The sequence below is a fragment of the Diaphorina citri genome, unplaced genomic scaffold, assembly GCF_000475195.1.
Source record: "Diaphorina citri unplaced genomic scaffold, Diaci psyllid genome assembly version 1.1 scaffold111, whole genome shotgun sequence".
NCBI classification, from domain to species: Eukaryota; Metazoa; Arthropoda; class Insecta; order Hemiptera; family Psyllidae; genus Diaphorina; species Diaphorina citri.
In genome coordinates this window covers 36,984-63,369 of record NW_007377548.1, presented here as the reverse complement: position 1 = coordinate 63,369, position 26,386 = coordinate 36,984, and the positions used below count along the sequence as shown (strand labels likewise).

Sequence of the window (26,386 nt, the reverse complement as noted above, 5' to 3'; positions counted from 1 at the left end):
AGTCCCTAGACCCTAGATGCTCAAAAAAGTCTCAAGAGACCTTCAAAAGTCCCTAAATCTAGGGTCAAAATCCCCGATCTGGTCACACTGAGATAAACAAATAAACATAAACGACTTCTGTGATGTTAGTGCTGTCTCATTTTAACAAATGTGAAGTTAGCGCCTTCTCGCTTATGAAAATGGCCGGCAAGATAACGGCAAGACAAAAATGTACTATCTCTTGCTTGCTAACCTCCTTGATCCCAAACAACCAAAATTTTGATCAAAGTTCAATGACCTTTTGAAAACCAGTTGACCTTGACCCATATTTTTGGAAGAGATCTTCATGGACGAATCCATTGAATTTTGAGATCGTTGCATATTGCATACCTAAATACAGGGCGATAATACTTTTTGCTTCTTTCTTCGCCTTTTCCCGTGTACAGACGAGGTCGGCGTTTTTCGCCAGCCTCTCATTCAGCCCTAACTGGAGATTGGCCCGGGCGGTGGGCGGACATTGGACATTTGGTTTTGGCTAGAAATTTCACAAGTGGATGCCCTTCGCACTCAACCATTGCTTTTTTTAGCAAGGGAAATTCAGGCTGGTATACTCCTTGCTTAAAGTCACCCAGCCAGACTAAGCTATACGTCCTATGACAATAATGAAAGACACTTTACAATCGTTTTCAAATGACTTAAATTATTATTTGATAGTTTTATTTTATTGATTGACTTATTCTAGTATACCTACAAGGGGGAAAAATACAAATATCACGAAAACAACCACAAAATTACAAATAAACAAAAAACAAAAGTACATGAAGTAAAAATCTAGATGGTTGGACAAATCAAAAAATAATTCTACTGATTATAATAATATTTTATGTTGGGTAAATATATTGTAATTCGTAAGACTGGTTCCTTATTTTAATCCTTTTCTTGTGGTGTGTGAAATAACATACTCCATTATTATAGGTAGGTACCTAGCACTACTATTCTCTCGTCCTTAGAGAGAATAAATAGTGCGGACATTGTAGAAAAATACGAACCACGGTTTTTTTTTTTTCAAAAATCCTTGGTCCAGAAAGCAAAAGAAATGCTTTAAAATAAAGAGGTACACTTGAATATTTTATGTACAAAGAAATGAAATCTTCAAAACAGGTATAAATAAATAAAAAATCTCTTCTCTTTCTATTGCAAAATGAGGAGGTAATGACTTATTTCAATCACGCTAAATTTCTAATGAGTTGGTAAACTATACATAAATGACTGGTGTTTGAAATTTAACCACAGTAGAATTTACTATGAAAAAATTATTTCTCGAAACTTTAACGTAACGAATTTAAACTTTTAAAGATGTATACTTTGTAAACTGAAGTAGGTATGCCGCTTTGATTTGAAAAAAAAGTGCAACACTTTAATTATTTCTGTATTCTCTTTTTATCACCCACTGAAGTTAAACTACCAACACCACAAATCATGAACGGAAAAAATAATTTGAAAGGGTAAGTAAACATAAGATAAAAGTATAAATTAAATCTCTAAAAAAATGACTCAACTAACTTGAAAAATACTGAACACGGAAATTACACCTAACATAACACGTCACTATTAAATATAATTCCAACTTTTATTTTATTGTTATTTATTTTATTCATTTTTCATGTGAAAATTTTATCTCAGCAAATCGAGGCCCGTGATCGCAATAAAACGTACTTGTATGACCCGACCAATGGTCGTAATACCTAAGCTTAAACCGGCCTCAAGGTGGCAATTTCAAGCAATAGGTACTCTTTTATTGCAACCACGTTCCTTCCCAAGACTATCGCTTTCAAATATATGTAACTAAATACCCATAAGACAATCGCTTTCAAATATCATTATAGGTAGGTAATTTGTGTAACTAAATACCCACGAGTAAATCTTCAAAAGCCTTTAAACTTGATTTCCACACCTAGAATTGAAAACAATACGAACTTATTATGAAAAAGAGTCCTAACTGTTGGCTGCGTTTGAGCCCTATTCAGGAAGTTTAGAACACTGAGAATTCATACTTTCAAACTCAAAATTAGGTTCTCGTACTTTGTACTGACCAAAATACTCAGTCTAATAATGCTAAAGGCCATAGATTGATAATTTTTAAAACAATTCTAAAGAATAATATTAGAATCTGATTAGACTAGAGCTAAAAGTACATAACAGAGGATATTAAAATAAGCGCAGTGGTTCAAGTACAAGCTCAAGCGACTATTAATTGGCTTAAGTAATGTAATAATCTCTATGTATGTGGTTAGATTGATTCCGAATTTTTTCAACATTTCTGGTAATGAAAAATTCGAACGTAATATAATTAAAAGTCCTTTGACGTCGTAATAATCATAATAGTGCTTATTTATACTGCTCGCATAGGACTGAAAAGTCCCTTTACTCCAGCAGTAGGCTAGTACTATTATTGTGGTCAAATTCAATAGTGCTTGTTTATACTGCTCGCATAGAACTGAAAAGTCCCTTTACTCCAGCAGTAGGCTACTACTATTATTGTCGTCAAATTCTCAAATTATATTGAGGATAAATTTCCATACCTCGGCTGGGATTGAACCCACGCCCTCCTGTTTACCAGGTAAGCGCCTTGACCACTACACCACCGAGGTAGGTATAAATGAATACGCATGTAGGTATAAGGTAGGTATAAATGAATCGTAATGAATACGCATCTAATTGAACCGCGGCCTGTGGAAAAAAAGAACTCCTTTTATGCTCTCCCTCTCTCTTTCCATCTCTCTCTCCTCGGGAAACAAAGTCACTCCCTCATTAAAAAAAAAAATCAATCAGTAATCAATCTGACCACTTGACTCCTTTTTCTCTCTGAATTGTTGCGCCCCATACCTTAGGTTCAATGGTCCCTTGATAATTAATAGTAGGTTCCTCTTGACCAACAAAAAATATCCTTTGAGGAATTGGCACACACACCCACCATTAGGCTCTTCATAGAGTAAACCGACTAGCTTCGTATAAAGCTAACGAAACCCTTGTATATAAACTAATCTTACAGTTTGGAGTCAACAATGATTTCATCACCATTGTGCTAATATTTAACTGTAGCAGTGTTTACCAGGGTACTTCATTTCCTCAGGTCCCAGAATGTCTCCTGGTCACAGTAGAACAGTCGCATTTTGGACACCGGGGATTTTGAGAAAGCTTCCAGTTTTTGTTTCCAATCCCTGAACGGTTTTGTATACATCGATGTTTCGTTTTGTAGATGTAGGTTGCCGGCATGCTGATTGGTCACTTTAACGTGGCGCCCTCGGGTTTCAAGGTCTATGTTGACAAGGGGATCCAGTTTACCGTGAACTGACAGGAGATCCAAATATCTGGAAAACGGACAGTGAGAATAAGTATAATTTCATCACTTTGTACTCTAAATACAAATAACAATGAACGAAAGCGGAGTGCACACCTCGTATTCCAAGCCAACAGAGCCGAAAAAACTTTGACTCTGGCGAAAATCGAAGCCCGCGGACACCTCGCGCGCGGCGTGAAAGCCTATTCGCACTAATATACCGTTCGGCCACTGTATTTCAAGGTTCATTTATGGGACTCTTGCTTTTTTTCTCCGATCTTTTATGTGTTATACCATACTTAATTAAATGCTTGTCACAAAATGATTATCCCCATTTTGTCCTTCCCTCTAACACTTAATTAAATTTTATGTTTTGGAGCTTGGACTGTAAGAGATCAACCTAAATTTGTAGAAGCTTGACCCAACTTTTAGGACTGTTTGTCCCTAAAAGCTAAGGCGCTTAGAGGAATTATTTAATGTAAGAAATTGGCTTTTTTTAATACAAACCAGTTCATTTATTTTTTTTTAAAGGAAAATTTTTTTTAAGTTTCATTTGGTGGATCTTACCTCTCGCGGTCTATCACTCCTCCGCCCTGTCCATATAGTATCGAATGAAAAGCCCCCGTTGCGTGCCATCCTCTCCTCTCCAGTGTTGCGATATGGTGCCTCCTCCATTCAATGGTGTCACGTTGGGTAGGACGCGCGATCCAGCAACTGTCCGCCTTTCGTGTTCCGTGTACTCTCGGGGCCAACTGAAATTCAAATCCATTGTTTCTTTTTTTTTTTGAGAGTTGACAGAGGGACTGTAAACTGCTATGGTCTTATCGTCCCGAATCGAAGATAGAAGGAAGACAGGATAGGGAGAAAGCCCAGCCGTTCACGAGGAACAGAACATTATCCCATCGAGGTAGCAATACGTGCTGACGCAGTTGGAATCGAAGCCTCGACTAGCGCTTACAGTACGCAGACGATGCATTCTAATCATATTGTTAGGTTGATAGGCTGGCATTATCTCTAATCAAGTATGTATTACAATCATAGTTTATCAATCTCGTAGTAATGAGGAAGTGTACCATTTATTTGGCATCAATTATAATTCGCCATGTGGCTAATCGTTTTCAATGATGGCTAACAGCTATTCAACCATTTATTAGTACCTAAATAACATGCGTTTTTTAGTTCCGTCCTTCCTTCTATTACTTCGATTCATAATAGTAATAAACGAGGTATAAGTGGACGGACTATTGTATTCGCGTTCGGTGTCGTCTGTCTGTCTGTCGGTTCTGTCGTCGGTCTGTCTGTCTGTTCCCATAGAAGGACTTATCCAAACCTGGTCGACCTAGGTATATATCAAATTAAAGGTCTTTTTACCAGGAACACGAAAGTGGTGGTGCAAATTTTGTCCAGAAAACCATAAAGCCAAGAAACCAAAAAAACTGGTTTTTGGGGGATTTTATTCACATTTTCTCTCACAAATGAGCTCTGATCTCGAAATTTGTCGCGATGACCTATGAACTCAAAGCGAGAAAGTTTTAGGTAACACTTCAGTCGATCATTTAAGACCGGTTTTAGCGTTACCTATGTTAAGCTACGCCGAGCAAGGCCAATAAATGGATGGGTGACTTGAGCCTTATATTGGGAATAAAGGGAGAACGGGCTCTAGTCTTGATTTTAAATCATTACATGAAAGTAAAATCAAAAAATCAAATCAAGAATGATAATAAACTGAATAATAAACAAATTAGGTAGGTACATAGGTATTAGGTACTGATTTTCTCTAATCACGATTGAATAAACTACGGGCTGAAAAATTCCCGGAGGGACGGACCCAGCTTGTTGTGTTATTATATCACAACTTTGGTGCTAACTGCAGCATTGTAGGATTTTCCCAATATCTCAATAATCCTACCATCCAATGTTTACCTACCATACTGGCACCAATCGCTATGCGCATTTATATTATACATAGCTACTCATTTTCCTCGCGAGGCTGAGTGGACTCCGCAACAGCCAGTCACGGGATCGATCATTTGCATGATAGACATTTTTTGACCCCGCCGGGAATCGGGTCTCCAACGTGCAAGGCGAGCCCAGTGACCACTACGCCATGGGAGCTGACAACCTTGCTTACATTAAAAATTAGATTTATCCACTCACCTCAAACAGGGGACATCCGATAATTCGCAACCACTTTAGGGCAGGAAACCGGGACAGGCGTTCTATATCATCCCACGCATCCAGCAGGGTATTATTCAAATTGAGAAACTTGAGAAATCGGAACGACGCATGCGCGGACTGGGATTGTACTTCCGAAGATTCAGATTCACTTTCGGAGCGCACGTAGGAAGCACTGGTTGTGGACACATCGGGAGAAGATGGTGGAGAGTAGAAGGGATCGAGCGAACAGAGGGGGCTGTCGGCGAGAACTAGGTATTCTAGGTTGCAGAAGGCACGGCCGAGTTTCATGATCTCTTTCCAGGAGGTGATCGGGTTGCCTGGAATGAAAGAGGGATTTTTAGATGGTTCAAATCAGGATTAAGATAAACCCAGGGGACCTCGAAAAGGATATAGGTACCTATCCGCCAAAAAACTCGATATTGGAAATTATGACCGAAAACGATACTTCCCTATGCTCGGAGCTTAACTCCATACACAAAAAGTCCACTCCGAGAATTAGGTTTATGGGCAAACAGCCCTAAAGGTGGGTTAGGCTTCTACGAATCCCTATGCTATAACTTTGTAAATATGTATGTAAAAGAAATTTACTTTTAGGGGCAAACAGCCCTAAAGGATGGGTTAGGCTTCTACGAATCCCTATGCTATAACTTTGTAAATATGTATGTAAAAGAAATTTACTTTTAAGAATCAATTTAGTACTGTTGGAAATGAAATGAACGCTTCTGACGCTTCAACATTTTGAATTTTAGCTGACTCGAAAGTACATAATTAGGTAGTTTTACTTAGTTTACTTAGTTCTCCAATCAGCTAGTTCACGATTTAGATATTACTTCTTTTCTTTATGTTTGGCAGACAAAGATGCATCCGTTTCTCATAACATTTTGAATTTCAGCTGACTCGAAAGTACATAATTAGGTAGTTCATTACTAAGATTTTACTTAGTTCTCCAATCAGCTAGTTCACGATTTAGATATTACTTCTTTTCTTTATGTTTGGCAGACAAAGATGCATCCGTTTCTCAGAATGATTCCAGAGACAAATCCACGTTTCATCAAAGCATTCGAATCAGAAACAAGCAATTATTTTAATTCTAACGAGGTTCGACTGCAGCCAAGCGAATCCTATGAACAGATTTAACCTTGGGTAGGCAAAATGACTTCATCTTCAGCCGAGATAAATCTAGTGTGATTCCTATTATTTCCTTTTCAATATCGGTTTCCTTTCCAGTTTCTACGTTAATTAAATATTTCTACTGCTTGAACAGACAAAATCATTTGCTTTATTTATTATTTTCCATTTCAATTACCTACAATTGACTAATTCTCGCTGTATAGTCAATGAGGTTTGAGATTCAAGGTGCCTCCGTACTTTCAAGTCGTTATTTCAGTCTCTGACCCTGGGTATAATGGTAATTGAGCTCAACCCCCGTGCATATGTTTTGCATTGAGTAATGCTATTTCAATTAGATGAATCTGGTACAGTAATATTCATGTTTTGATTTATCTCCCGAGTCAATTACACACGATGGTTTTTGGAGTGTTTAACGACTAAGACTTACCACGAGGGAGACAGGGGAATATAGGTAAAGGGAGGAGTAGAGGGAGAGACTGAGGCGAGGGGAGAAGGGAAGGAGAGAAGAGGCGAGGAAAGGATAGAGAGAAGGAGAGGAGAGAGAGAGAAAGAGAGAGTGGAAAGAAGAGGAGAGAGAGAGAGATGCGTTAGGGCCACTCTAAGTATAGAAGAGATTAAAAACCGCGATTCCGAATCTTGGATAATTGATGATTCTCATGAAAAATAAAACTGTCCAAATGTATTTTTTTCGTAAAGATCGTCAAAAATAATAAATAATCCGAAAAGATTGTTTAACGACTAAGTTTTACCACGAGGGAGACAGGGGAATATAGGTAAAGGGAGGAGGAGAGGGAGGGAGAGACTGAGACGAGGGGAGAAGGGAAGGAGAGAAGAGGAGAGAGAAAAGGAGCGAGGGAGAGAGAGAAAGAGTGGAAAGAAGAGAGAGAGAGAGATGCGTTAGGGCCACTCTAAGTACAGAAGAGATTAAAAACCGCGATTCCGAATCTTGGATAATTTTCTTCACCTTTTCCCTTTTATACGGGACCGGTGTTATTCAGCCTTTTCCAGTCATTTCTACTTTGCCATTCGGTCCCTGTGAGCCCTTTTTCCCGTAAGTCTTTTCTCATGTTGCATTTCCACTCACTCCGCATATTTTTTCATTTGTTTAAGTAAATGAAAACAGAGCATGCCGATCGGCAAATGCCAAGTGAGTGGAAACGCACCCTTACGCGATTTTTCCAATTTTATATAGGTAACCGAACATTGTTAACGAACATGTATTTGAACAATAAAATTATTGAACTGAATTTTCTTTTCTTGTCGCTTTTTCTGTGTCTATCGAGGCTCTGTTGTTGTCTCGCTTTCGTAGAAGCCTAACCCATCCTTTAGGTCCCTTTTATACGGGGCCGGTGTTATTCAGCCTTTTCCAGTCATTTCTACTTTGCCATTCGGTCCCTGTGAGCCCTTTTTCCCGTAAGTCTTTTCTCATGTTGCATTTCCACTCACTCGGCATATTTTTTCATTTGTTTAAATGAAAACAGAGCATGCCGATCGGCAAATGCCAAGTGAGTGGAAACGCACCCTTACGCGATCTTTCCAATTTTATATAGGTAACCGAACATTGTTAACGAACATGTATTTGAACAATAAAATTATTGAACTGAATTTTCTTTTCTTGTCACTTTTTCTGCTCTGTTGTTGTCTCGCTTTCGTAGAAGCCTAACCCATCCTTTAGGGCTGTTTGCCCCTAAACCTAAGCTTCGGAATGGGCTTTTTGGGCATATTTTTTCATTTGTTTAAATGAAAACAGAGCATGCCGATCGGCAAATGCCAAGTGAGTGGAAACGCACCCTTACGCGATTTTTCCAATTTTATATAGGTAACCGAACATTGTTAACGAACATGTATTTGAACAATAAAATTATTGAACTGAATTTTCTTTTCTTGTCGCTTTTTCTGTGTCTATCGAGGCTCTGTTGTTGTCTCGCTTTCGTAGAAGCCTAACCCATCCTTTAGGGCTGTTTGCCCCTAAACCTAAGCTTCGGAATGGGCTTTTTGTCAACATTTTGCTTTACTCACCTGTGAAGTGCAACTTCTTCACGGATTCTACCACCAGGGGCTCTTCAGTCTTTTCATCAACAAGATCAACATGAGTGAAATCATTCAGACTCAAGTGCAGCTCTTCCACGCTAAAATAAAATAGATATAAATAAAATAATAGTAATAATAAAAACAAAAAAATAATAAATGAAGTTAACTAGAATTTTTTTAAGAAAATCGTCCTAACCGAAAAGTTTCGTTATAGGCCATTTGTAAACTCCTTAAACGGCTACCTACCTTACTATCAATCAGTGTTAAAGTACCTAATGGAAAAAGAACGTCTGAAATAGTAACTGTTTACTGTTTGTAAATTTCTGCTGCATGTGAAAAATTCAAAGTTCAGCATATACATTTTGTTAGTTGGAAATGAGGCAATTTTAAAATTTTCAGTGAGGCCTACAAATTGTTCATCTAAAAAAAAAAAAAAAAAAAAATTTCAATTGGAATGGGGGAGCTCATAGTTTTCAAGGCTTTCTTTAGTATTATAGTAACAAAAACATAAAAAGAATAAATGAAATGACACATGGGGTATCTTGAACTAGATTCAATTTTCTACACATAAACAACGAAAAAACGCATTTCAAGGTCTTAGGTCATGTGATAGCAAATTCATTAAATTTGAACTCCATATGTTAATATCAGTGGCCCATCTAAGAAACTGATGGAATGCTGAGTGATGGGAAATTAGCAGCACTTGGATTGAGTTCAAATACTGAGTAGGGAAAGATTAGCATTTTTGGATTTTATTCTTATGAAATGTGCTTATTTTGTAAAAGTAGGTTCAATTTCTTCCAAGTAGGTAAAAGTCAGATTAGAATATGCCTTGTTAATACTACCAGTATATGATTGAAAAGTCTCTTTACTCTTGCAGTCTAAAAAAAAAAAAGTTTTATATAATTCAATAACTATGGGAATGTAGGGGTAAAGGGGTATTTTTTTAAGAGGTACCTACTAGGTACAAATTTTTCAACACTGAGGTATTGAGCCATATTATTCTTCTCGATCGAAATAAATGCACCAGCCTACTTAGCTTAGTTGGTAGTGCGTCTGCCTTGTAAGCGCTAGGCCGCGGGTTCGATTCCCGCCCAGGGCGGTACTTTACACTTTGGTTAGACTGTAGCTCATACTTACCTCATTCCAATGTGAAAGACTATTTTGGGCCAAGTCCAACTCGGCTACTCCCTGACATTTTACAGTCAGCTCATTTTCAGCTCCTGTTGAATCTATATCACAGTCATTTAGAACCAGAAGTGACGGAATGCAATTGCGAGGACCTTTTCTTGGGACATATATTGAGACTGGAAGCTGATCAAAGCTGTCCAAATTCAATGCATATTTGGCATCCAATGCTTCTAGCAGAGATGGCATGGTTCATTGGACCTGAGAAACAAAAAAGGGGATAGAATATTAAAATATAAGTAGAACTGTGATGGGTATGAAAAATGAGGGACAAAATATGAAGCAACCTACAACGTAGGTACCTCACAATGAAAAAAAAAAAAATGTAGGGTGTAAGTACCTACTAATTAACACAGAATAGAATTGAATATTCCAGTTACCTACATAAACATAAGGATCTCTTTTTTGAATATATAAAAAAAAAAAAAATCACTTCTCATAATGTAGGTAGGTATGAACTATGTATTATTGGATTCAAAGTCAGTTTGAACTAGATATTTAAATCCCAGCTGAGCTTTGGAAGTTTTCCATGTAGGTAAAGGTCAACTATTATTATATTTTCAGTGCAATTTTTTGGGCTTCCAAAAGGAATTTCTCATCTGAGGAAAATTAGTTAGGGTATTTAAATCCCAGGTGAGCTTTGGAAGTTTTCTATGTAGGTAAAGGTCAACTATTATTATATTTTCAGTGCAATTTTTTGGGCTTCCAAAAGGAATTTCTCATCTGAGGAAAATTAGTTAATAGGTCACTGCTTTATTCTAGAATCTAGCTACTGTAATCCTAGATAAAGTTGAAAGGTACCTACCTCTTTTATCTGGTACCTACTTAGGTAGGTACCTACCTACCAACTTTTTGAGTTTTCACAATGGACCACTTTTATCTCTGAATGGACTAAAAACTAATTCCTAATGATTGGAATAAAATTAGTGGGTCACTGCTTTATTCTAGCTACTGATGTAATCCTAGATAAAGTTGAAAGGTAGGTACCTACCTCTTTATCTGGTACTTAGGTAGGTACCTACCAACTTTTTGAGTTTTCACAATGGACCACTTTTATCTCTGAATGGACTAAAAACTAATTCCTAATGATTGGAATAAAATTAATTCTAGACATGTGAGACAAGCTAATTTTGAGATAGGATACTGAGGTAAGGACCCATTTAAGGTGCCAACGTCAGTGATTTAATGATTTTTCATGTAATAAAGAAATTACGTTTGATTTTTACAGCACAAAGAACTTTATGGAAGAAGCACCTTCATAGGTACCTATTTGTGCATTATTTTAAAGCCAAATCTTACCTGAACACTCAGTAAATTCTAGTAAATTATTAAATTGAAAAGAACTATTGCTCGAAAGCAAAAATCCTAGAACATTTGCACCTTTTCTAGTAAATTTAATAAAAAGTTCAAGATTTTAATCGAGAAATCAGAAAAATGTTTACACTTTTTGAATAAAATCTGAAATGAACACAAAAAGTGTTTATTGTTTTGGAGAGCTTCGGTTATTAAACCGTTAGTAGAGCCACTATCGCAAGGTCATGTTTTGTTATCAAGTGGTTCTCAAAATGAGCGCCCATCGTACCTCTTTTTTTTTGAAGTCGATAAGATACCTACCTAGTTGTTATCTGCTACCTAGGTACTTGTCTTATCATTATCAGGAATTAACTAGGTGTTATTTTCCCTACGAGTAGGTAGGTATTTTTGCGCATTTAGGTACTCCTAATATATACCTATTAGCAAAAAGAATATTTTTGATGTGTCATGATTTTTACCTAGGTACGTTATCTGTTGTTTGTCTGCTACCTAGGTACTTGTCTTATCATTATCAGGAATTAACTAGGTGTTATTTTCCCTACGAGTAGATAGGTATTTTTGCGCATTTAGGTACTCCTAATATATACCTATTAGCAAAAAGAATATTTTTGATGTGTCATGATTTTTACCTAGGTACCTACCTACCGATCAGTAGGTACTATAATCAAAGTATAATAGTATGTAGGTACTAATACGTACTACCTATGTGGCTGTGTAAAATAACATTTGCAAAAACAAAGTGAGGACGAGCAAAGAAAATATTGGCGGTTATCATTCGAACAAAAAGAAATGCCAGACAAGTTTTTATTGTAATTTCAAAATCATTCAAAGAAATGATTCAAGATGCGAAATGCAAAATTCTATTTTTAAAATCGAAATGGCATGTTTTTATGCTAATGCCAAGAAAAAGTTCGTTGAATAAATAAACAAACCAATTCGGTCGGTTTGCAGAACGCCCAGACAAAAAAGTCAGATTCATAATTTCATACTCGTAATTTGCCTACCAACCCAACACCTTGTACCTGCCTGCATTGTCAAAAACATAAATTATCTATATGAAAACCCAGCATGTTTTCCTTACCTATTTCTTAAGTTTTCGCTCAGAAGGTACCCATCTAGAATTCTAGATAGACTTATCTATATGAAAACCCAGCATGTTTTCCTTACCTATTTCTTAAGTTTTCGCTCAGAAGGTACCCATCTAGAATTCTAGATAGACAGGTAGCTAGGTGTGTGTATAGGTAGAAGTTCGGGGCATTTTTTCCCGAAACATCTACATACCTAGTTCAGTTGACTGTGAAAACTGAAAACATCGGCTTATGCTCTCCGCTCCACTCTGTTTTCTAGCCTCAGCTGGAACTTCTCTCTAGTTCAGTTGACTGTGAAAACTGAAAACATCGGCTTATGCTCTCCGCTCCACTCTGTTTTCTAGCCTCAGCTGGAACTTCTCTGGGGCAGATTTTCAATAAAAATTTGACACTTTTCCAACTGATGTGAGTTGCATTTAAAATTAGATTTTTCAAACATGGATATGTGTCGCAATTCTTTTTCTCTACAGTTATATCTGCACTTAAATTATTGAAGCTCAGGTTTAAAAAGTTTAAACCTGGCATAATTTTTAGAATGGTGAAAATCTGAAACAGAATGGAAGGAAAAACTTAATTAGTGCTTGATATTAAGTAGACAATAATATTACCTTCCTTGCATTTTTTACACCAATTTTACTAAATATTATTGGGGTAGGTGACAGTTAATTTGATTATTTACCTTCTTTATTTTAAAATGCTTATAGAAGGTAGTTTGTTCTTTTTCTGATCTCTTTTGGCCTGTATTACTTTACACTTTGGTTAGATTTTCACCAAGTTAACTAAATATTATTGGGGTAGGTGACAGTTAATTTGATTATGTACCTTCTTTATTTTAAAATGCTTATAGAAGGTAGTTTGTTCTTTTTCTGATCTCTTTTGGCCTGTATTACTTTACACTTTGGTTAGACAAAATTGACCATTGCTCCATTCAGTTTACATTGGAGCAATAGTCAATTTTCTAGTGGCCAGTTTGCCGAAAATAAAATACATACATCTTTTGCTGTCCACCCAGGAGGAAGGGAGGTTCATGGTTTGATCAGCTTGGTTTAGAATTTAGATGACTTCATAGACTTATTTTATCCTCCCTCACTTCTACAAGAGGAGAAGGAGGAATATATTTTCTTCAGTCAAAATACAAAGATAACTAAGGAAAGCCATTGAAACAAAGGCAATACATTTTTATATATATATTAAATTTAATCTCTATTCTAAACTTAATAGAGCATAATAGGTAGATATATCTAATTATATTGAGAACAATAAACATCCCATTAAAGGACCTATTTATGTAAACCATCTATTAATGTATAAGTTTGTTATTTTACTTTTGCCTATTGTAACCATTCATTATTAAAGTTTATATATTTCCTTTGTAATCTTTGTAATATATTGCAAATAAAACACATTTACATTTACATAGTTAACCACTCTCAACTTCAAAAAGTTCAACCACATGGTCTTGAGCAATAGGTGGAACACTTTCGAAAAGCGTTGATGTACTACTCTACGTAACGATTGTAGGGGAACTATACCATGCAGTCATAAGTTCATAACAAAAAATAAAAAATACAAAGACATTAAAAAAGAATCAAACACACGACTTTATAACTGTACAATGATTTAATAACTATCAGCAAGACAGAATGTACTGGGTTCTAAAGTTCTATTCTTTATACGATGCGGGCATCATTAGGAATTTTTGTTCCTTGTACGATTATGAGTATGCACCTAAATTGCACATCCAAAATTTGTGTCGACAGAACGTAGATAGAGAAATCAAACTAGGGGCCAATGACAAAGTTGGAAGCAAAAAGTTCCTTATGTAAACTACCTACCAAAATGGACTATATTAGAATGGGTCTTCAATAGAGTGATTCATATTGTAATAGGTAATATGTACCATTAATTGGTACCTAACTAGATGGAAGAATTCCTTTTACATTTACCCACGGAACACAATGAAAAGGTCATTTTCTTTTTCAGGAGCCAAATTTCCCTCATGATCCCATGAAATAACGTTTATTTGTAGTCACTAAATCCGTTGACCTCCATTGCTGGAGCGAGACCTTGTAGGGTCCATTTGTGTACAAAATACAAAGCACGATACAATTGCCACAATGAACAAAAAGTATTGAATAATCTGCAGATAATACGAGACTACGAGAGTATGTGATCTATTCTAGCAGATAGTGGGTACCTAATACGCTGTGTAGGTAATATTCCATTTATGTTATATACGTGAATGAAATAATTTTTCGTAGACACAACATGAATACCTACTCGCAGAACGTTCATATTACAGCGATCTAGTAGTAATCATAGTAAAAAGGGTTATAATCACAATAATAATGAGTTTCATAATAGCTAATCAGAGCGTAAATTGTACACAGACTCTCAGACTTTAGTGACTTCTAAGAGATAAGGACCTTACGTTTGAAAAGTGGACCATTATCCATTAGAATGGATGGACCTTTGGTTTATTACACTAGTATGGTTTATAACACTAGTATATTTACCTACCTATACCTAAGTCTGCTAAAAGGGGGGAAAAACAGATTTTTTTTCAGGCTTGAACTTCAAGTGGTAAGTACAACTTGAGAGTCTAAAGTGGTAAGTAAATCTATCGGTATACTAGTAGAAAAGCATCCATCCCATAACATCTTGAGATTATTAAAGCGTACCTATTTTTAGTCCGTCCTTCCTTTATTATTACTAATAATAAAAGGTATAGTGGACGGACTATTGTATTCGCTTCGGTGTCGTCTGTGAACTTCTCTACTCGCTCTACTCGAAACTTCAATCTCTTGAATTTTTCTCAGGCGAAAACTGAACACACTTCAATCTATTTTTCGTGGCGATCTTTACCAGGCGAAAATGTTTTTCGCGTTCAAATAAGCACAAAGGGGGAACTGAGGAACAAAAACGTTGTCACATTTTTGTACCGGTTCTCGACTTTCCTTTAAAGGAAACTTGCTCCAAAACATTGCCGTGACTTTGTAGATAAGTTCAAAACTCGGATTCAAGATCAGGGTAGGTACCTATCACTCCTAGCAGAGATCGAACTGAAGAATCATTTCCGTAGATTCTCTCTCCTAGAATCCCAGATAGTTCTCCTAGATGAGTTGTTTTATAGAAGGGTTATTTAGAATATTGAAATATTCTAAAATACAGTCAGCTATGGTATCTGCAGTTTACTATCAGGTAGGTAGGTATGTTGACTACCTGTTTGACTAACACTTATTGCTCATTTCCCATTTCCTTTCGTAGATTACCTGGGTCTTTTTGCTCTTTTTTTATCTAAATGGGTACCTGTAGGTACCTAATATCCGTGCCTAAAGTAGAGGTGTTAGATAAAAATTGAAGTTGGAAAAACAAGCATGATAACTAATTAGTACCTACCTACCTAATAGGTCGTACATAAATAGGTACCTATGAAATAGAAAAGTTATTATCAGGTATTTCACCTTTATAACGTCCTGAACATTGGACTTCGAATCTGGAGGTTGGTGGTTCGATTTCAAGTGAATTTAAAGGAAGTTTAAAATTCCTTTTTATATGAGCTCAACAAACTTTCATTGGTATTCTTTATTTTATTCCATCAGCTGTTTGTCTGAGATCTTAAATTTAACATTAGTGAACTTTTATTTAAAATCGTTAGTTGTAAGTTGCGAGTGTTACGACCTAGGTAGAAGTAGGTAGGCTAGGTACCGACCTATGCGTAGTGCTTGATAGACCTATGCTTGAAACGCGCTGTTCACATTATGACGGTGTAAAACACATTTCAAGCGCATTTCATAAGCTTTAATGACGTTAGAACCTGGTTCGACCTTGGCCGTTTTAGACTTCTTTCATTTATCAAGAGTGCCAACGATTTATGCTCATACCATACCGAATTTCATGATCGTACGAAGGACTCTTACCCTACGATTCCTACCTTGCCTACCTCGGTAGTGTAGTGGTAAAGACGCTCGTCTGACAATCAGGAGGGTGTGGGTTGAATAACGGCCGAGGCGAGGTAAGGAATGAGTCCTCAAAATTGCTTGAGATCTGTATTGCAACTAGTAAAAGTAGGGCCATCGGCTATTTATGTCCTATGTCACTGCGACCTGATTAGATCTTTTGTGACTAATTGTTTGAGATAGGTATTAGTACCTAGCTTTCATTTTCAAGGGAAAATCCCTAGTAAAGAGCATCTAAAGCTTTTAATTTAATAATCAATGCCACCTTGATTAATTTTATGAGTTGACTTGAACTCGAATCACCAACTCCCAGATCCGAAGTTCAACGCGTTAACCACCACTGATGTTGATAAACAAACACAAAATCAAGCTCCAGGCTTTGAACTTGATGACTTGACCTGACATACTACTTGGCACCTAGATACCACAAGATTTTGGCACCCTAGGCTGGGTCACAACTGGGATCCTAGTTTTAAATATTCCACGTTCATTTTGTGGGTAAGGAGAACAGAAATTATTGTCACTACCACAACGTAGGTATAGTTGTAGCGTGTTTGAGCCACGCAATATTTTTGTTCACAAAACACTACTTGAACTTTCATTTATCTTGAAGACTTGCCAAAAAATCGATTCAGTTCAACATCCCACGTGTCTGATAAGATAGATATCTTCTACGATAATCTAAAAATCGGAATGCTTTATGAATAATAAATTTTGTGCTGATATCAAGGAACGTTCATCATTTCATGGTTGACAGGTTTATGATCGAACCTCCACAGAAATATTAAGTTTGTGGGTACCTAAACTTAATTCGTACCTACGTATAATACTCCCTACGTATAATACTCATACTTATTGCTATTATCCACATTTACATCAACTTATATTCTGGGTTAGTGGTGTACTAGAATCGGAGGTCAAATAAACATAGAAAGGCGGCAAAATAGGTGAAATATTTACATATCTGACATGTAGAATCTGCCTGTACAGGTAATATAATAATGATAATTCTTGGTACCTAATAGGTAGGTATAGTAATAGTGTGCGTATTTTTTTAGAGACAATCTCTCAAAACACTTTGTTCAGTCAAGAAATGGAGATAAATTCAAGTCATCAGACTCATCAGTGATGAAAATACCTAAGTAGGTAGGTACAGACTACAGATTAAGAACCTAATTTTCCTAACAATAATAGGTTTGTCCAGACTTGGAAATCAGCAACTAGCCAGACGGTCAATAGAAGACTAATTCTGTCGTCGTATAGACTATTAATAGTAGAGTGGTACCTATAGCTTACAGCTGGTGCTAGATAGGTAGGAATAATGTTCCAGATCCAGGTACCTACTACCTAGTGTTGGTCTTTGTTTTACGTAGATTAGGTATCAACATAAACATACTCAAGAATTAAGTCGAATATTTTTTTTGCCACTCTTTGGCCTTTCTTATACTGACCAATCTAATAAATTTAAAACAATAATAACGTCACTTCTGTTCAGTACTTTCTCAAAATGTCCCACGGAAAAACAAGCACCCCAAATTCAAACACAGAATCGAAAAAAAAACTTCGACTTTGCCAAGAATTGAACCAAGGAACTCACGAATCCCACGCGGGCTTAGAGGTTGCTATGTCAACATACATCAACTGATAAGATCGTCTGAACGAAATTATGCTTCATAAGATTATTTTTGCACGTGACATGCATTCCTGTAACCTACCTCTTGTCCTTCTCCTTCTTCTTCTTCTTCTTCTTCTTCTTCTTCTCCTTCTCTTTCTTCTCTTTCTCCTTCTCTTCTCTTCTCCCCTCCTCTCTTCTATACTATTCTACTTCGCTATGACTTTACTATACCTCATTACCTCATACGTCACATGTGCAATCCAAGTACTCGTAAGTATACATCTATCTACCTCATACACCCGTATTATCTCGTGACCTTTCAGAATTTCACGCTAACATCATTGTGTGCTTTTTATAATGAGTTGAAAAAAAGGCAAAAGCGTGGATATCAGTAGAGAATAATACTCGTACGTCACCCGAGTGATGTGTTAACATTAAATTTTTATAATAATAATAATAATAATAATTAAAGGGCGTTTGCAATTTCTATACGCGTGTCTGAGATAATGCAATGCTATTGTTGTAATTGCAAGTCTTCATTATACGAGTATGTATATGTACTTGAACTTATGCACATAGCAGGCAACTTTTACTGACGAGCAGGGGCCAAAGGTTTGATAAACAGTGAGAAAAGTGATGGTGTCCTACAGATTGTCGGTGAATATGAAAGATTGGAAGAAGTTACTGAGTATATTAGGTAACACATGGCACAGGAGTCAGCACAGAATCTACAAAATTACACATTTACGAGTATTTAGGATATAACACGAGTAGGAATTGAAAAAAAAGATTAATAAAATTAGAAGAGTCATCAACTCATCCATTCATATGAACTTTTGTTTTACCACTGTGCACGAAATAATTACAGATATGGAACTTGACAAATATTACAAAGAATTATCTCAGACAATCAGAAACTTCTGAGTGAGATCAGAAAATGGAGGACGCAAAAATTTAGGACACGCTAGCACGTGCAAATAAGTTGGCACGCATTGAGTTCTCTAGTGAGGAATAAAAACAATGTTTTGACCCAATTTTCTCTGTCCTAAAAATTGACCCCATTTTCCCTTATTTTCTAGAATGGATTATTTTTTCAGTGTTGCGTAAGTGCTGTCAAGTGATGTTATGGAGAAAACTATTCAGACGAAAAAATACTATGAATATTTCCTAAATCGTTTTGTTTTAATCTGTTGGAAAGAATGCTTAAATTTTCTCTCTCCTTATATCGGCATTAGAAAACTTGGTGGTTTTGGCACATCCACTATTTTGCCCATTTTAAATCTTAGTGCTCTTGACACATCCACCAATATTTATTATGTCTCACTTTCTATTACATTATTAACCTTAGTGATTTCAGCTCATCAATGAATAATTTTCGAGGTTTTAATCTGTTGGAAAGAGTGCTTAAAATTTCTCTCTCCTTATATATATATCGGCATTAGAAAACTTGGTGATTTTGGCACATCCACTATTTTTGAAATCTTGGTGCTTTTGACACATCCACCAATATTTATTATGTCTCACTTTCTATTACATTATTAACCTTAGTGATTTCAGCTCATCAATGAATAATTTTCGATCAGTATTGTGAGTAGAACTTAGATCTCTCAAGATTCTTGTGCAGTAATTTGTAATGACCTAATGACTGCATATAGTAAGACATAATCTACTACCGTGAGGTTTACTTAGTTATTGTCTAGGTAGGTATATTTTTGTCAAGTTCAAGATAGCTGCAGTTTTTGACATAAATGAGGCAATGACATAAATGAGGCAAAAATGAGGCAATTTTTTTTTATAATTAAGCAAGGTCTACTTTATTAATTATGTACTGTACAATGTTAAACCCATAAAATACACGAGACCTTGTTTAGACTGCTGGGGTAATTTTCGATTCTGTAGTGGGATATTTTCGGTTCTCTAATATTGGATTTTGGGGTGGACTCTGCCTCATGAGGACAAGTGCGAAAAGTTGGGACATATTTTTAGCAAAACAAAGAATAAAATATAGATTCCATTAACCCAGCCGCGAAACAATCGCACAGCCTGCGGGGTTTCTTACGGTTTAGGTAAAAAAATTCATTCCTCATGAAGACATAAAGAGAGAAAATGAAAAACTCGCTTCCTCTATTCGTAGGTAATTATGATCGGTACCATGAAAAGCTCACAATCCCAAACAATTCGTCAGTTCCATTAACCCAGCCGCGAAACAGTCGCACAGCCTGCAGGGTTTCATAGTTTAGGTAAAAAAATTCATTCCTCATGAAGACATGAAGAGAGAAAATGAAAAACTCGCTTCCTCTATTCGTAGGTAATTATGATCGGTACCATGAAAAGCTCACAATCCCAAACAATTCGTCAAGAAAATACTTTACATTTTTGTCAAAGGGAGTCACAGACGATAATACACGAGAAAAAAAAAATATCTCGAAATGTTTATCGTTTGAAAAGTTATCGTAGATTCTCAAAGCTCAAAGAATACCGAGCGACCTTGAGTGTTTATTTAGGTAGGTATGTTAATATTAATCAAGTAGTGATATAACCACGTATAATCAACCGAATAGGTGTGTAACTTATTGATACTAGTCGCATATGAAATACATGACATATGTTGTATTATGACATGTGGATATCAATATTGTGTTGCACGAGCAAATAGGTATTTCATAGGTTGTGACAGAAACAGCTTATTCAATTCGTCAAGAAAATACTTTACATTTTTGTCAAAGGGAGTCACAGACGATAATACACGAGAAAAAAAAAATATCTCGAAATGTTTATCGTTTGAAAAGTTATCGTAGATTCTCAAAGCTCAAAGAATACCGAGCGACCTTGAGTGTTTATTTAGGTATGTTAATATTAATCAAGTAGTGATATAACCACGTATAATCAACCGAATAGGTGTGTAACTTATTGATACTAGTCGCATATGAAATACATGACATATGTTGTATTATGACATGTGGATATCAATATTGTGTTGCACGAGCAAATAGGTATTTCATAGGTTGTGACAGAAACAGCTTATTCCGGATTCTTTAGAAAGGCTATTTGATAAAACATAGGTTTCTTAAATCACTTTAAATAAAGAATGGTTATACGGGTATGTACCTACGTAGGTACATACGGGTCTTTTTGTAACATCTTCTACATTTCTTTAAAGAATTTAGAGACTTTAAAGTTTTTTTGCGCAGTTAAGTTTGTGTTCATTAGTGTCATATTAAAACGTGTCATCAAAAGTGTTTAAAGCTAGATGTTTTATTGCCATATTCATTTTTCATCAACTAGTTTGGGGAATACTTCTGGCAAAATAAGTAAAGACACAATATCCAATCAAAACTATCTACAATTTGTACCTTTACTGGTCCTCTCTGCCTGAAAACAATGGCCAGTTAGGAAAACCCCAAAGATGGGACAATAAGCCATAATGCAGCTAGATTTTCTTTAGGTAATCAGTTAAAAATAGAACCATGTTCTTGCATAAGATCGGGAGAGATCGTGACCAAGACTTGGAGATTTTCTTCGATTACAATAGAGTTTTTCTAAGATAAGTGCACAGTACATAGAATAATAGGTTATAGTTAATGGCCAGCTATTTTCTTCAATGACCTTGTGGCTCGTGTGAGTGGTGAAATCTTCTAGCAAAGTCGAGGCTCTTGAGGAATTCTCTGGAGAGCAATTTATTATACTTACTCGTACTTCATACTTGACCGGAATGATATACGAGTAATTGGAATAAAACCAATATGAGTGCAATAGCGTATTATAAGTTACGTGGTAATGTAATAGGTAAGTACATATCTCTAGGACCGGAGTGGATTTTCTGCTCAGAAAAACCCATAAAATTACCCATAAAGGAAATGTAGGTAGGTAAACTCAATGGTTGGGTGTCCTTTTAGATTCTGGAGAGCGGTTTGTTTACGATTTCCTTGCTGTTTTTATCGAAATATTTTTCTTTTCTTTTTTATGTAATTTGTCTACTTAACACGGATTTTTTTACTTTCTTTCTTTTTTAAAGCAGGTTATTTTCCTTTTTAAGCAGGTATGTATAAAAGACGAGGAGATTCTCTGCTTATTCGTTGGTCTATAACTAGGCTTGCCAAATATCCAAAATGTCGATTCGGGACGCGAATCCGCGAACATAATTGCCAAATCCGCGAACATAATCGCGTCGATTCGGGACGCGAATCCGCGAACATAATTGCCAAATCCGCGAACATAATCGCAAAATCCGCGAACAAAATCGCCATCCGCGAACAAAATTGCCGAATCCGCGAACATAATCGCGAAATCCGCGAACAAAATCGCGAAATCCGCGAACAAAATCGCGAAATCCGCGAACAAAGTCACGAAATCCGCGTACAAAATCGCCAAATCCGCGAACATAATCGCGAAATCCGCGAACATAATCGCGAAATCCGCGAACATAAAATCCGTGAACATAATCGCGAAATCCGCGAACATAATCGCGAAATCCGCGAACATAATCGCGAAATCCGCGAACAAAATCGCGAAGCACATGAAATCCGCGAACAAAATCACCAAATCCGCGAACATAATCGCGAAATCCGCGAGCATAATCGCAAAATCCGCGAACAAAAATCCGCGAACATAATCGCGAAATCCGCGAACATAATCGCGAAATCCGCGAACATAATCGCGAAATCCGCGAACATCATAATCACAAAATCCGCGAACATAATCGCGAAATCCGCGAACAAAATCGCGAAATCCGCGAACATAATCGCGAAATCCGCGAACATAGTCACGAAATCCGCGTACAAAATCGCCAAATCCGCGAACATAATCGCGAAATCCGCGAACATAATCGCGAAATCCGCGAACATAAAATCCGTGAACATAATCGCGAAATCCGCGAACATAATCGCGAAATCCGCGAACATAATCGCGAAATCCGCGAACAAAATCGCGAGCGAACATTTGAAATCCGCGAACAAAATCACCAAATCCGCGAACATAATCGCGAAATCCGCGAGCATAATCGCAAAATCCGCGAACAAAAATCCGCGAACATAATCGCGAAATCCGCGAACATAATCGCGAAATCCGCGAACATAATCGCGAAATCCGCGAACATCATAATCACAAAATCCGCGAACATAATCGCGAAATCCGCGAACAAAATCGCGAAATCCGCGAACATAATCGCGAAATCCGCGAACATAGTCACGAAATCCGCGTACAAAATCGCCAAATCCGCGAACATAATCGCGAAATCCGCGAACATAATCGCGAAATCCGCGAACATAAAATCCGTGAACATAATCGCGAAATCCGCGAACATAATCGCGAAATCCGCGAACATAATCGCGAAATCCGCGAACAAAATCGCGAAAAATAATCGCGAACTCCGCGAACATAATCGCGAAATCCGCGAACAAAATCGCGAAATCCGCGAACATAATCGCGAAATCCGCGAATCAACCTCATTGGTATAGAAGGACGTTAAGGTGGACTTCCAGACATGGAGATTAGTGGTTCGAATCCACGATAAGGCATACAATTTAGCACAGAATAATCGAGGAACTACATGATTGTCGCTCTTCTGAGCATTATCAAATTTTCATTTTCAAAGATACCCATCATTTGTTGAGGGTTATTAATAATAATAATAATAATAGACTCTTGAGTGGAAGGCAACCACTAGGCGAGGTTAACGCCTTAGGCGTTCTCTACCGCCTAACCCTTAGAGCTCCATTATTACGTGGTCAAATTCTCAAATAAATGAGGATAAAATTCCATACCTCGGCTGGGATCGAACCCACGCCCTCCTGATTACCAGGCGAGCGTCTTGACCACTACACCACCGAGGCAGGTTTATCAATTTTATCATTGTTCTCCTAATTATAGGAATATTGTAGGGATTATTCATTTATTGTTTTCACTTAGGATTTACAACATTGTGTAGATACTTATAAAATTTGTTTATTTACTCCAAGTAAAATACTTTAATACCTATTATAAATTATTTAATATTTTTTACGAGATTGTTACGCAAATTAGATTTGCAAGGGCGAGCGAGATTTGCTTGTGCCTCGATTGAAATGCTGTTTCATTCTTTCAAACATTTGCATAATTGCTCACCGACCTTGATTGATTTTGGAAAAACATAATTTGCATTTTTCTTCTTCTACTTGGATAATTTGCATTAATAAATGAAAAATATCTGTTCATTTTGTCCAATCTACTGATGATACTTCAATGTATGTAATATATATATCTACACGAATATACAAGAAATACCAAGGGACGAATTTATTGCCTAGGGCAATCTCTACCATTCAACCCTGCGCATACAATATAGCTAGGTACCACAATTATTACATTGTTATTTGGTACGAGCTTCTATCATAACATTGCTTAAATCATAAGAACACTAGTGTTGTTGTTGTTGTTGTTGTTGTTTTTTTTTTTTTACTTTTTCTTGTCAAATTGCATCACAAAAACAGTAACAAAAATGAACTCTTGTATTTTGAATAGTTTCAACCACATTGCATCCACATGTTGAAAAAAGCTTCTTGTTTTGAATATCAACCAGGTTTACCTCCAGTTCGCTCAAAGATTATGTGATAAGATCATAAGACCAGCACATGGCGGTAAATAACTTCAGGCGATTTAATAACAAGATAATCTTGCCTTGCTAATGTAATTATCGACTCGATTAAGGCTAGGGTCCTAAATGTAGGACACCCAAGACGGTACAGCAAGTCTCGACTTTCGGGAATTTCAAAATCGATAGTAAATTATTCCAAAATTGACAGGACGTGAAAAGCTTTTCAAATAAATACTTACTTACTCATTGAGTGATTTGATAAACTTTCATTTATAATTTCAAGAGAAGAAAGAGAATTGTTTGAAATTTATAAAGCATACTTTTAATGCTTTTCACAAATGTCGTTCCCCGAATACACCTCGCGTTTTTGACATGTTTTAGATTCGAACCAACAACTTTCAGATCCAAAGTCCACCAACCATTAGGTACATCACTGAGGTAAGTAAGCTAATTTGTAATTATTTTCAATATTCTCAAATTCCCTAGTCGTTTGTCGGATTTTTCTCCACCTCCCTTGAGTAAAAGTCGAATTTTCCAATTCAGATTTCTTCATTAGCTATACTTTTTCAAGTGTCCTAAAAACAGACCTCTCTCCATAATGGTAATTTAATAGCCTCGATCTTTACTGTAAAGCCAGAGTGTGTGGCACAGTTTTTTTTTTTTTTTTTTTTTTTTTTTTTTTTTTTTTTTTTTTTTTTTTTTTTTTTTTTCCCATGAACCAAATCAACAGACGAAAACCCCTTGTTCAAAATGCGTGTAAATAGTCTATTGATTAAACTATATTCTGGTACCATGCACCATTATTCAATAACCCCTTTTTTTCTATTTTCGTACTAATAATAGCCCCTATTTTGAATGCACTGTCACTGAAATTATGAAAATGAACGAATTTCATGGTCTGATTGACATGTAAACGGAAAAGACTGCTAGAAGTATGCACTCTACATACTAACCCTGATACGTGGTACCTATTTTGACAATAGCCAGGTAGATAGGTACATTCTTAAGAAGGGTGCATAGGGGCATTTCCTATTGTAGTCAGGTCTACAGTCTCGTGTTTAACCTTTGAGAAAGGTCGTCTGGTAATCAGGAGAGTAGAGTAGGTGTAGAGTAGGGAAATGGAAAACTGAACTCCGGTTGTGATTGCCCTTGGACTGATTGGAAACTGAACACTATAAGAGCCGTACTTTATAATCGTACTTTTTTTCCACTAAGGAGGCATATTATGAATTTTCAACTTCTACACCTTGACTGCCAAAGCATATTCCATGGTGTTTACCCACAGAAACCCATGAATTAAAACATCTCCCTTACATGAGAAACAGACTATTTAGGTAATTCTTGGATTTTTTTCGTACAAAATGGCAAAATTTTCAGAGGCCCTCTTTCAGATAACCATTGAAAATACATAAGTGGCCTGTGGTAGCAAGTGTGGACGTCCAAAGTGGAATCTCCTTGGTGGAATAAAAAAAGTATGATAGTAGAATACTGCTTACTTCTTGGTGCTAGAAATGAGTGCACCTATAGCACGTAGTGCCCCTATCTTTATTTAGTTCATCTCGAGTTCGTGCCTGTTCAAGACTTATCACTATTTAGCGTGGGCACTGCGATAGTCAACCATAGATACCAAAGAAATCAGCTGGTTTTTTTCTTCAAACGTTTCAATTGAGAGAAAAATCAACAGACAAAAACCCCTTGTTCAAAATGCGTGTAAATAGTCTATTGATTAAACTATATTCTGGTACCATGCACCATTATTCAATAAGCCCTTTTTTTCTATTTTCGTACTAATAATAGCCCCTATTTTGAATGCACTGTCACTGAAATTATGAAAATGAACGAATTTCATGGTCTGGCAAACATGGTCCACCATTGTATAGAATAGTGAAAATCACTAATGTAGATCAGCCATCTTGTAAATAAAGGTACCTACTCTAACAATGTATTCCTTAATCCAATAGTTAAACTTAAATCGAGTTTAAATTCAGCTTC

The 26,386-nt window shown here is 36.5% G+C and overlaps 2 protein-coding genes across 2 annotated transcripts in view; both read right to left on the bottom strand.

Moving 5' to 3' along the window:
• The window catches only part of LOC103524656, a 6,036-nt gene extending 2,976 nt beyond the window's left edge, over nt 1-3,060 (bottom strand). Inside the window, exon 1 of the mRNA XM_026820008.1 lies at nt 3,030-3,060. Coding sequence (XP_026675809.1) covers nt 3,030-3,060 — 31 coding nt within the window. The remainder of the gene's footprint in view (nt 1-3,029) is intronic.
• A 40-nt stretch (nt 3,061-3,100) lies between these two features.
• On the bottom strand, nt 3,101-6,234 carry LOC103524655. Its single transcript, XM_026820007.1, has 4 exons — nt 6,216-6,234; nt 5,477-5,814; nt 3,887-4,071; nt 3,101-3,350 (listed from the first exon to the last, which is right to left on the bottom strand). Exons 1-4 carry the CDS (start codon nt 6,232-6,234, stop codon nt 3,101-3,103), a joined length of 792 nt encoding a protein of 263 aa, XP_026675808.1.
• Between the last annotated feature and the right edge of the window lie 20,152 nt (nt 6,235-26,386).

Coding starts and splice junctions, on each gene's coding strand:
- LOC103524655 (XM_026820007.1), bottom strand. Junction 4,072..5,476: donor TCGGATGTCCCCTGTTTGAG/GTGAGTGGATAA, acceptor TTTGAATTTCAG/TTGGCCCCGAGAGTACACGG. Junction 3,351..3,886: donor GGAGTGATAGACCGCGAGAG/GTAAGATCCACC, acceptor TCCGTTTTCCAG/ATATTTGGATCTCCTGTCAG.